Source organism: Orbilia oligospora (assembly GCF_000225545.1).
Source record: "Orbilia oligospora ATCC 24927 unplaced genomic scaffold scaffold00043, whole genome shotgun sequence".
NCBI classification, from domain to species: Eukaryota; Fungi; Ascomycota; class Orbiliomycetes; order Orbiliales; family Orbiliaceae; genus Orbilia; species Orbilia oligospora.
The window spans coordinates 2,729,564-2,742,102 of NW_011645600.1; the positions used below are offsets into that span (position 1 = coordinate 2,729,564).

Here is a 12,539-nt window from a genome sequence, read left to right on the forward strand (position 1 = left end):
GGTGCTGCTGAAGCTCTACAGTGAGGATTCGGTTACAACAAGACGATCCAGACGCCTTTATATAGTATATCTTCTCCATTCCCTTTGCTTTTCTTTCCTTCCTTCCATTCGTATCTTCTATTCGTCGCTAACTTGCTTTTGATTCCCTTTATTTTCTACCAGTACTTCCTGCTCAACCCAACCCACATTCTCATCTGTTTTCACAACATCCTCCACTTTTCTTTCTTCAAACACCCAAATCTAGTTCGGATATCTCGGCTGACTGCAAAAAGAAATGGTTCGAAATCGCAACCTGCAACATATTTCGCCCATTGCTCTCACTTTCCCCTGATCCCGGTTTATCTGACCTACCTGAAAGCTGTTTCCCATCCGGATTCTTCCTTTCCCCTCCAATTGGCATATACACACGCCTCGGTTTTTATCTCTTTCCTCTTAGATTATCCATTTTCGTGATACACCATCTGACCTCAACTCATAAAAGCCATGCTATATGGAATTTTCAAGGCGGCTCTAATATACTTCCCGCCGTAACGCACATCGAATCTGTGCAACTCGCATGCCCGGAAACGCCATTTATTTTTCCTTTCTTTTCTTCAAATCCATTTTCAGGCCTTCTTAAACTTTCAGGGATACATCGACGCGGATTGCCGCCGAGAACGCACGAAAGCGATAAGCAATTTTGCTGTACTACATATGGTATTTCGTTACGGGTAGCGATATTTAGACTAACTAGAGACGATAGGCTTTGGTGGGCTCGCGAAGATCACTTTTTGCTGTCTTTCCCAAATTATCAACGAAGTAAATATTAATATTAATATGAGTATTAATATCAAATTCCTTCATTTCAGTATCCTGACCATACGCTATGCATGTTTTCTAGGCTAAGCATTGACGACTAGGCTCTTAGAGCTCTGGTGTTGTGGCAAAGGACGCATATGCGGTATTGTATCGGGAATAGTTTCAACCCTTAGCGCTTCGAGAACCTGTTGTAGTTGTAGTATACGGCAATTCCACAAAACAATCCCTAGTTATATCAAAGGTTCCTATAGTTTGGTCATTCGCAAAACATATCGTTGGGGATCCTGGGATATCTTAGCAGGGAAGCACAAATTTTTTATGATTTAAACGCCACCAAATAAGCTAAGAGGTGATTGTGAACTGGATCTGATTAAAGCCATGGGGTTAGATGGTCTCGTCTGGGTACTGATGCCCTTGTGGCGACTGGGAACAAGACCAGGGCTCGATGATTACAGATAAACGTGTTGCGGGGCTACCTTCCAACATGGCCAAATATAAATCGACAAGGTCGCACGCTGGAGTCAACTGCATCACGCTAGAGCTTGAAAGCTAGTGATCCTAAATTTAGCCTCTTTTGCGGTAAAAAGACTAAAATGCAAATAAAAGGCATAAAAGATATGTTGCGAGGGGCCACAGTCGAAATCGAATCGACGTCTATCCGGCCAAAGATCGGATTGTGCTCCCAATTACACCATGCGGCCTTATAGAAACAGTTAGGAACTCAGGCTTCATTTCCCATATAAATACCAGGCTAAAAAAAAGCTCATATGGTGAAAGTTTTTGAGTTTTCCGCTCTAGGTTGGGTTAAGCCTGTTTCGAAGCTAAGTATCTCGATGGCTCGGATAGACTAAATTCCGTTACACAATTCGAAAACACTATCAATTATACCAACTCCGTCCGAATCAATACCATACAATCGACAATAAACACCCCCTAAGCTTAGACACGTGATGAAAAGAATGACTATGTATATATACCTCCATTAAATCCTTTCAATTGTATCACCCAGATGCTCCAACAACGGCGCCCCTTGACTTTTTTGGTTTTTCCGAAAAGCTAAAACTTCTTCATAACCACGTGTATATATAAAATGGTTTTTTTGGTCTTCAAAAATAAATGTTAGCCTAAGACTAGGGAATATCATTGAGTGGGCGAGTTAGTAGACGAGATGTGAACGCCGTTCATCCAATTCCGTACCCGCTGACCTTCACTTCTTCCGGCGCTACTTAGATTAGAAGCGTAGCCAGGCAAGTCGTCACCCGTTCCCCATTCACCGACATCACCTGCTACCATCCAAGGGATCTCGAGCCCTGGAGGTGGTGACGTTAAAATTTCTTGTGTACCATATGTTGCTGGGAAATACCGCTGTCCAAGAATGGGATTTGTAGTTGCTGTAGGTGGTGTCACGACGGGACTGTTCAGGTTTGACCCTATCGGTCCTACGGTGGGGGTTGTTGGACTGGCTGCCGCTGTTGTATATTCCATCATGTCGATAGGTGGATAAATGAGCCCAATGGCGGAATCGGGGTCAAGCGAAGTGGGTACTGCGGCGAGCAACCCTGTTGAATCAATATTTGTCGTGTCTTCGATGGGGGTAGTTGACATTGGCATCATAACCGTCTCATCAATAATTGGTGTGGGTGTGCTTTCGTTAGAGGGCGGTGATTCTGGAGACGGTCGTGTAGAACTTGGTATTTCCATTAATCTTTGGTCTCGCATCGGGTCTGGTGGTGATAGTATTGATGAGGTTTTCGTTAGGATGATTCTTAACAGTTGAGGGTTGGAAGATGTTCTGAAATGGAGAAGGTCAACGAGGCTTTTGAGGTAATCAACTGGAGTGGGTGCCCAGGATGTGAGGGCGGTAGTGGTGGGTTGGAGCGACTTGATATTTGGGACGCAAAGGATAACATCCGCTAGTGAATTTGTTATCTCAAAAAGTTTCGATTGCTAGCAAGGGACGTTAGTATTCAGCATCGTCTTGGGGCATTTTCGAAGGATATCACCTACCATTCCTGGGCCATGCGATTCAATGGCACCACGCGAAATATGTGATAACGTAGATAACAACTCTTCTGCAATTTTTAACGGAAAAGACAAAGTCATAGCTTCATCGTCCTTTCCGGTCGAACCGGCTAAGAACCCCTGCTGCATACTGACTTGCCACACCAACGTCCTCATCCAATGTTTTGTAACCAGCACATCTGCCTTCTGTACTTCATTTGTATGCGTTTTGTGGGGGTGAACACGTTTTAGGTTACTTTGAAGTTGGAGTAGCCGCTCTAACGTCGGTGCTTCATCTGTATCCCGAGATGTCCAAGCATCGATGACGGATTTGTCGAAGTTTGCGAATAGACTAGCTAAGTTCATGAAGCTTGCTAGGAGTGGCTCTTTGTCGATATCAGGTGAAGGCAGTTTAATTGTCTTATTCAATACGAAAGGAAGGTCGTGCACAATCGAATGCCCTCTAGTATATACTTCGTCAGCGGTCGGTGAGAATATACAAAGAAGGCGGCACAAACCTTTCCGTTACGAATAACAGCCAAAACAGCCTTCTTCGTAGCTCTGCATCCTCTGGCGATAGCAAGTGGTAGGCACTCTCCCTATCCAAGTTCATAATCTGCACAAAGGTGATTGCTTCTCGTAAAGACAACGACGATGCAGATACCTTCCCCAGGTTTTCGTAGTAAACATGAAAGAAAAGGCTGGTGAGAATGGCATAGATTCCCGAACGCTCCCTCCACTCAAACAGCCTCCTAGCCCGCAAGGCCTCTGCCGCAAAATGCTCACTGCTGATAATAATCGTCTTCGTCATCCGTGTTTCGGGATCCGAATACTGCTGTGTCCATTGTGGAAGCTGCAACTGGCCCATGACAGCTGATGCCAGGGCAGTTGCAAGTGCATATATCTCAGGGTCATCCGGCCGCGCTTCTAGTTCCACCAACAGCGGTTCCCATTTCAATATAGGCCAGACGGGATACAACCGATGATGATAGATTTCGAGGTAGATCGCTAGAACGGATGTAGGGTATTTCGTAACGCTCGAGAGTCCCTGTCCGAGGCCAATGCCATCTTGTTCCGCTTCAAGGTACGTAAAGCTTGGACCAAGACTTGGGATACTATTGATTCCACTTAGGTACCCTGCACCTATATTCTGAAATGAACGCAATGGTGATCCCAATGGTGTCTGCTCTGTAGATTCAGGTTCCGTTTCATCGTCCACCGGTCCAGCCACGGAAGGAGGATTTATTTGAAGGCCGTCGGGGGCGTCGAGATCCCTTGTATACTCCTCCTGCGTACGTTTTATAGCTTCGATCGTCCGGGCAGTCGGTTTTCGGGGACCGCCTTTTCTTAAGGCTTTAAGGAAGGTGCAGGGTAAACCAGCCTTGGAGCAAGCTCGGCATGGCTGCACGCCGTCGCATCGAATCTTTCGGATACTGCAGCCGTCGCATGCTCGTTTTGGCATCCTGGGGTCACGATCCGACGACGGGGGCCGTAGGCGTGGGAGGACTTAAAGAAGCTTTCAAGCCTGGGCGGCGACTTTCCGCGAGAACTATCGTATCGGGGAAAGCACATTTGTGATGTCAGCTGTGGAGTTTCGAGACATGCAGTCTTTCAAATTTTCACCGAGATGTCTCCCGAGGATTTTTTTTTAAAGCTGGTTTCGAACCACCAGAACGACCTAACTACTTGGCTAATGAGGGAGGGACGATCTGGGTTCTAGAAGGATGGGTTAAGTGGAGTAACAGCGGTAGCACGTACAAAGTCAGAACGCCAATAAGCTCTGCGTAGTCGTGGCTGCTGCTATCGGCCATCAAACTTGTCTGCCGTCTCGGTGCTCTGCCAATGTCGCAGCTGCTGGAGTCGAAGAATGATGATGAAGATGAAAATGATGAAAATGAAGATGATAGGTTTGCCTTCGGCCTCGTAACTAAGACGCAGCGAGGCATGGCCGGCTTGACTGGGACTGGACTGGGCTGAGGTTTTGCTTTGGTTTGGTTTTGGTACGTACTTTGACCGCTCAACGGCGCACTGACTTGAACTGTCTTAGCTTTGGGTGGTGGATCACGAAATGCAACAGCTTCAACGCATATTTCTTATTCTCCTCGATTTGCTCTGACACATTTGCATGCATGTCTAGCTATAGGCCTGATTAAGTACATAGATACCTAAATACCTAGGTAAGTAGGTAGGTAGGCATGATAAACTGTTTACAACCAGTCTTTGTTTCCGTTCTGGCTCAGAAACTTGCCGCCGTCCTTCACCGTCAACTTTCCAAGCGTCTCCAACATCAATCTCACACTCTCCTCGGGAGAAAGCGGTCCCTCATACGACGGCTTGGACTTTCGGAATATATTCGTAACTTTCTCATAAAATGCTGGAGCCCCTAGATGGTTTGGCCCACAGTTAGTGTATAGGGCTCTAGAGTACATAGTGTAAAAATTTAAAAGGGTATAGAAGTTCTGTTCAAACTTACAATCCTGTGTCTGAGTTCTCACCAACCCGGGGCTGAGAGCCACAATAGTAACTCCGTCCTCTACCAGCGCGTTTGAATACTGAGCCACAACCATATTAACCGCAGCCTTAGAGGCACCATATGGAACATTATCCTTCCATTGCCACTCGATTACTGCATCGGCATCTGCAAGGCCAGTACTGATCACCAGGATCTTCTTAATCTCACTCTTCTTGATCAAGGGGAGAAACGCATTCGTAGTGTGAACGACAGACAAAATATTTCCTTCAACACTGAGCTGTAAATCATTGCTGAAAATCTTGGTTTTCTCAGGGTCACCGACGAGGTCGGTTAGTGTGAAACTTGCAGCCTCGCCGATTAAAAAGGCAGCGTTTTCGACAAGGACGTCGAGAGTCCCCCCTGTGATTTGAGAGACGGCGGCTGCGGCGGCATCAAGCTCCTCGGGTGAAGTTACATCGGCTTTGAGGATGTGGACGTTTTTGTGGGAGGCAGCTAGGTCTGTGAGGGGTTGCGAAGAGTTGACGTTACGAACTAAGGCAAAAACGGTATTTGAGGGGTCTTGAGCGAGGTGTTTGATGAAGGCGAACTAGGAAAAAAAGGTGAGTATTAGATACTAATATATTGTGCGATGCAACAAGATGGTACTCACCCCAATTCCTCGAGAAGCACCGGTGATGGCGTAGGAGACCATTGTGGAATGTTTAAAGATGGTAGCAAGTAAATGATTAAGGCTAAAGTATGTATATGTATATGTGAATAGTAGATATCAAATGATGCTTACTAGAATGCTTGGGGTTACCCTTAATTGTATTGAGATGACTTTGATGAGAATTTTGATTTATATCTGGGTTACCAGCGCCCTTTATACTTGTGACCCCTCTATATCGAAAATATCTTGATAATATGATGCCGTTGCCATTACTAGTACGTGAATACCCCCTGGACCCTCGAGAAGATTACAAATTGGTTAATGAAAGCCATTCCGGGACGGTTTTCGCCCGATGCCGATAGTTTAATCTCAATAGTTACCTTTAAGCCTTTGGTCAATACAAGATACTAGAACTGCTCAGTATCTCTACAAAGTATTGGGAGCCTTAGTACGATTTCGCAACGGCTCGGACGCGAACTAAGAATATAAACCGCATTAAGGCTGATTACCAATGTACCCCATACTCAGCACTAGTACTATACTGTATCCTCTGATGATAAAATCAATATTTTTGATTATATCAATATGAGACCAGGCGGTGACGAATCGGGTTGGTCGTTTATCCGAAGATGTAGAGTTTATGGATTAGTCACCCTTAGGCTTACCGAATAGGTAGGGTTTGTCGGGATGTCACCTCTAAACCCAAGTGCCTCAGGCCCTGTTGGGCAGAACCTTTGGGCTGTGGCCTTACTTTCCTGCCCAACTTTCTGAGCGATGTATGCCCAGCGAGCTTTTTCTTGTCTCTTTGTCAGCAGAGGTTCCTGGGTAAGCGGGGGGGACGGAAGATGAACCAGCTCGGTAGACGGAGCCCTTTTTTATTCAAATCCCGGATGTATACTGCAGGTTCACAATACTTATGGCCGTTAGAAATGATTATTATATCAAGTGGACTCCATTAGAGAGGCTACTGTATGGCTTTTTCGCTTCATTACTTGATATTACACGATTTTCTGTTCTAGTTTGATGTGACAACGAAAGGTCTATCTCTTTTTCTTTCATGATTAAAAAACAAAACAAAAAAAACCCGAGACGGCGCGCTTTCAGCAAATTGTCGGAATAGTATAATCACAACTTTGCCAAAACCGCCTCAGCACCGCTAACAGTAACCTCGCCAGGCTTTTCCTCGTTCTCAGCGTAGACAATCTTTCCGTTCTCGATAATCAAGGCATATCGAGCAGTTCTCTCACCAAGGGTCCACCCAAGAAGCTTGCTGAATTTGGCTTCACCATCAGAAGCAAAGATGATGTCATCGTTCTTGACGTTGTTAGCTTTGGCCCAGGCGCTCATGACGAAAGCATCATTGTATGCAATGACAATGACAATATCGACACCCTTGGATTTGAGGTCTGAGAGCTTTTCGATGTAGCCGGGGAGGTGACGGGCAGAACAGCCAGGTGTGAAGGCACCGGGGACGGAAAAAAGAACGACCTTTTTGCCAGCAAATTCTAGCACACACTTAGTCATCCGTTGAATCACTAGCTCCCGTGTAACAAAGAGGAGGACATACCTTTGCTGGCATTGTAATTGATTGGAATACCACAGGAGGTGATATCCGACTTCTCTTCAGTGTATGGGATGTACCTGCGCAGCGGGGCTCATTAGCGTCGGCCGCAAAATGTGTTGCCGACGAGTTTTCAACCGAACTGAATAACCTACGAGAAGACGATATCCTCAGGGAATGAGTCCCCAACTTTGAGAGTGGATCCGCTCATTTTCGAAAAGGGTATCAATAGTGTATCAAGATTTATTTGTTTGGGAGCGGACGAGTTAGATTGAGTGCTAGTTGACTGGTGGGTATTGTGGGATGAGATGAGGTTGGTGAGTGTGAAGCCTGAAGGAAGAAGAGAAGCAAGATTTAATTAAGATGGAGCAGCAGCCGTTGAGCGCCGAGGGATATATGACGCCATGTCCGCTATAACAGACTCGGCGCCGATTCAGGGCCCAGATTGTCCTTTCCGTCCATCGATTCCCAACTAAGAAGCTGCCAACAGCTTAGTTTGTTGGAATACCACAACAACTCAAATATAACAGCATTGTGCAATGCGATACCGTCAATTCTCTTGGGTTAGGGTAATCTCTATTCGTTCAACATTCTATGACTTCAGATCGATTGATCCTTCTTGGATACAAACGAGGTTAGAGGTTGCGCTTTAAACGCTGGACATCGAATCGCGATGCGCCCGGCAGTTATAATAACAACCACCTCCCCTGCTCCATAATCATATAAATGATCTGATATAATATATAAGTAACACAAGCACAGCCTTAAGGGGCCGGCCAAACAAAAGTCAAGAAAACGTCCGATAACCTATAACGCTGATCACGGCGGGCAGCCTTGACCCCGTATGTGTACGCGTATACATAGTCTATATCTATGTACAGTGTATGCATCCGTATGATAATGTAGGAGCCACCCCATCCATTCCCAGAATAGTGACACTATAAAGCTAATTTAATATGTTCAAAACTGTACGACTTTATAGCCTATAGATACATACTACTTATCAATAATCGATCATCGATGATGCAGTATGTATAAGCGCTGGAAATAGTCAAGGAATACTATTTGAATTACCATTGGGATTCCGAATTCTCTCAGATACACCTTCGCTCATGGCGAAATGAGTGGGTTATTCGTGTACGGGTAATAAAGCGAACGTTTCAGCTGAGCTACAACTTCAGGTTGTGCCATGTGCGTTTAAATTAGGATTTAATTGGTCTAATTAACTATGCAGCATTCTAGAAAAACAATACCCCCCCCCCCCCCCCCGACTCTTTACAACATTATAAAATGGTGACAGTGAAATTGGGCCTTTAGGCTGGCCAATTGGAATACAGACGGTACCTTTTACAAGAACTCAATTTGTAAATATACGTGGAACATTCTGTGCTGATAATATCGGCGAAAATAGTGGGTGTCGCCTCAGCTATGGAAGAGTTCGACGAGCGTACAAGACTGCTTTCGATCATATTCTGACTATGCTCGGGCTTTTTTGAATCTTAAATTCTGTATGTCGGTTGACAGAATCTTGAACTCAAACATCTCCCCTTGTGCGACCTTGAGCTGGGTGAGGCGATAGTATGGATGCTGATTCAATTGACGACAGACTTGCGATTGAATCAACTGATGTCACGGGCTAGCGACAATAGATATCTTGTGTTAAAATGTGTGAAAGCTTGCAGTGCAATATTCGTTAGCATCATATCATTCACTTGCATACATTTTATAGAGGGTCTAAGGGGTAACGAACCTGTGAATTACACATAATTATGATATAAGACAGAAGCGATAGATTTCCAAAGCATTGAAAGTCGTGGAAATTTCGAAAATGGTTGGTGCTAAGACCTAGCTCGAGAGAAAAATATATCGGTATCGCTATTCCCGAGCGTATCGAACTGTCTTCCGTATTTGACGAATTTGATCGCCTTCAGCGGGGGCTGGGCGCTGTCGGCTGGATTTCGTTCAGAACGTGGAGAGATACACCCCACAACCCTTTCCCACCTTCCTCATCACTCACACAACCTCGGGCTCTCAGGTGGAGACTCTAACCCCCTCTGTCGTTCGTTCGCATCCTCATCGCTGGCATCGGTATCCACAAGATGCAGTGTTCCAGTTAACAAATAGGGTTCCAATTCTTCGTCGACCCATTGTTCATGTCTGTGTTGTGCTGTAAACTCCAACCATTCCTTCACCTTGGCTTTGTCGTCCTTCTTCTTTTGGTGTTGAGCTGCTCGCCTGCGATAGCTTTCTTGGACAGCAGAAAATGGGTTTGGAAATGTCATCTTGACAGTACAATACGGTGAATTGTTTGAGTAGAGGGTTTGGATGTTCAAATCCGAAAATCACAAGCTATGACATAAGTCTGGAAGGGCTTGATATTTAATATATATTCGCTCGTTGGAAAAAAAGCATATGGCTGGGAGAGGAAGGGAAAACGAGAAAAATTCCGTTTCGTATGCGCAACCCTCATTCTTTTTATCCATTTCATAGGTCACCACCATTGCACGGGCAGCCTAACTAGTCTTCTGTTATCGTCGTGTGCTGCATTCCACGAGACCAATTCTTTCTTTTCGCCGTTCCCTTTTGCCTTAATTTCTTTCAATCTTGCTTTCATGCACAAAGAAATGACCTACCCAACGGCATCCCCCAACGCTCTCCCCGGCCGCCACACCACCCCAGAGTTGGTTACGCCGAAGGGATGATGTGTGCCACGATAACTGTCGTATCAAAATGACGACAAGTTGTAAAGGTTAATCCAATCATCCGGTCTCATGGTCACACATGCCCTGTTAACGATTGCGGCTGAGCACCGTTTCGTGGCTGTTCATTCTCAGCTGAGGGGCGGTCCATCAAACGAGTATGAGCTCTGGGGTTGCTACTGTAGGAGTACCAAATGGACTTTTCTGCAATAAACTACCCCCATGATCATGGATGGCGCTTTGAGTTCGTTAAGCAAGCGAGATTAGGAAAAGGGATCAAAAACGTAGTTTTTCGCCTTGGTGGTAGCCCGCGAGATTTGGGACAGGGGGTTTGACATCAATGAGATCGTCAAATTTAAGAACGCTAAGGCTTAAGGGAATTAAGCATATGCACGATGATGCACGGTTTGCTCGTGGGGGAGAAGGAAAGAAGTTTGGAGCGTTCTGGGCGCATGAAACTTCGAGGTTGTTTGGTTGCTTAATTCCGGGGACAATTTATGAGATTCGAAGTGTGGTCAGATTTCTTACATTCTGATCAACATTTCGTTTGGTCAACAGCTCCTATACGATGGAATGGCAGCCAATTGACGGAGAATTTGTAAATTTTATTTAAAGTGGATGGGGTTATTTGATATGATGTAAGTATGTAAGAATATGTCTTGATACATATCAGCACCTCCAAAGGAGAATATACTACCGAGATACTGCATGTGAGTATGCAGCCGCCTGCAAGCCTCTAAAAAAGCTTGCGTTCTGTTGCATTGCATGCATGCTTTTGAGGTTGAGGCGAGCCCATATCAGCTATGCGATAAACCTGCAGAAAAATTCATAATGCTCAAAAACACTTCAAATATTTTTAGCCTCGAGATCTTCGAGGCGAGCAAAGAAAAGGTTCGGGATGCCAGGCCATCGCCAATGTCGTACAAATTCCGAGTGACTGTTCGATGTTACTAGGTATATAGTTACGAAATGAAAGGCAAGCATGGGTGGAGGTTGGTTGGCATCAATTGGCCATATTTCCCCGCTTACTTTTTCCCAACTGTCAACTTTGTGAGTAGATACGGCCCTTGCTATCGTGAAAAAACCAAGGCGCTAAGATATGGTCAAACCTGAATACGATCGTAGAAATCCCACTGATCATGCGTGCCTAGACTCTTGACGCTGCCATTCGACGGGGTGTATGTCTCCGATAAACTAAGTTAACAAAGCACAATCGATCACGGGGCGATTTCCCACCTTCGAAAAACCCCGCGTATTGAAAGGTCCCAAAATGACACAAGTCAACACCTCATATAATATGTTTGATTCAGTTACAGTCAATAAGGTTGCATTTTGTTCTCAGAACAGTGTTTATTCTAATCAACGTGCGAATTTTGGTTCAGAATCCTATTTTACGACGATCGTATACACAAGTTTCATGTTTCCATTGGAGGTAGTCCTTGGCTTAATTTGCGAACCCATATGATATGAACTGCATACGCATGTTCTGCTGTAAAGCAAATATTCAATTACAGGCCTATTTTGACCTACAACGAATTTTGAGTAAGTCAGAAAGGGGGCGGAAACCGAAGAATATTCTGTAAATGGGCAAGTTTTGATATTATCGTTCGTGTTTCAAATACGCGATATAGTGTGGAATTACTACCTGGCACCGCGGAATTCCAATGTAAGATTAGTGACGTTATGGGATACCTACATGAACTCTAGACTTAATATTTTAGAGGGCATAGTAGCCAGCGAGACAATCTGGCCAGACTTATAGTAAGACAGATGGTGTAAGAGTAAGATCAATAGAGGAATGCTAGGATGTTAGGCAACTAAAGACTGTACTGACGATACACAGGCTAATTCGTACTCCGTGGCTCGGGGAAGTCACTGGCATAATATCCTTCACCGGGTTCTCTATATCAAACAAATTGCCGTGGGAAATGGGTTTTTGTGATAACTAAGTAGCAGATTCGAAGACGTGACGCGGGGGGAGGTGAAGCTTTATATATGAGAGCGTCACTCAGCCACTCTCCGGCTTGTGGCCAAATTTATAGATCAGAATAGGCCAACGAGCCCGAAAAATGGGTTCAATAGGGCTATTAGTCGTGTAGAGCATCCTACTATCGGAATGTCGTCAATCGAGCCCGTTTCTCGCTCTACCGGGGTGTATGTAAGCACTAAACTTGATCATAATATATTATAATATATGTGCATATTCAACCTCAATCTTAGTATTATCCGAAATATACGTTTTCTAGGATCTAGTAAAATGAGTGGCTTCGAGCTCCTACTTACAAGTTTTACGTATATTGATGACATATCAATGCCTATGATAATTGGCGACTTGAAAGATGCACTATCCGTTTAGTC

At 44.9% G+C, this 12,539-nt stretch overlaps 4 protein-coding genes across 4 annotated transcripts; all 4 read right to left on the reverse strand.

Moving 5' to 3' along the window:
- Positions 1–1,938: 1,938 nt before the first annotated feature.
- On the reverse strand, positions 1,939–4,261 carry AOL_s00043g802 (uncharacterized protein; the record flags this gene model as incomplete). Its single annotated transcript, XM_011121288.1, has 3 exons — positions 1,939–2,745; positions 2,806–3,262; positions 3,318–4,261. The coding sequence occupies 3 exons, from the start codon at positions 4,259–4,261 to the stop codon at positions 1,939–1,941; spliced, it is 2,208 nt and encodes a 735-aa protein (XP_011119590.1).
- Positions 4,262–5,006: 745 nt separating this feature from the next.
- AOL_s00043g803 (uncharacterized protein) lies at positions 5,007–5,963 on the reverse strand (the record flags this gene model as incomplete). Its single annotated transcript, XM_011121289.1, has 3 exons — positions 5,007–5,182; positions 5,273–5,858; positions 5,922–5,963. 3 exons carry the CDS (start codon positions 5,961–5,963, stop codon positions 5,007–5,009), a joined length of 804 nt encoding a protein of 267 aa, XP_011119591.1.
- Positions 5,964–7,046: 1,083 nt separating this feature from the next.
- AOL_s00043g804 (uncharacterized protein) lies at positions 7,047–7,693 on the reverse strand (the record flags this gene model as incomplete). The annotated part of the gene is made up of 3 exons (XM_011121290.1): positions 7,047–7,426; positions 7,489–7,562; positions 7,638–7,693. The coding sequence occupies 3 exons, from the start codon at positions 7,691–7,693 to the stop codon at positions 7,047–7,049; spliced, it is 510 nt and encodes a 169-aa protein (XP_011119592.1).
- Positions 7,694–9,320: 1,627 nt separating this feature from the next.
- AOL_s00043g805 (uncharacterized protein) lies at positions 9,321–9,764 on the reverse strand (the record flags this gene model as incomplete). Its single annotated transcript, XM_011121291.1, has 2 exons — positions 9,321–9,433; positions 9,500–9,764. 2 exons carry the CDS (start codon positions 9,762–9,764, stop codon positions 9,321–9,323), a joined length of 378 nt encoding a protein of 125 aa, XP_011119593.1.
- Positions 9,765–12,539: the final 2,775 nt, after the last annotated feature.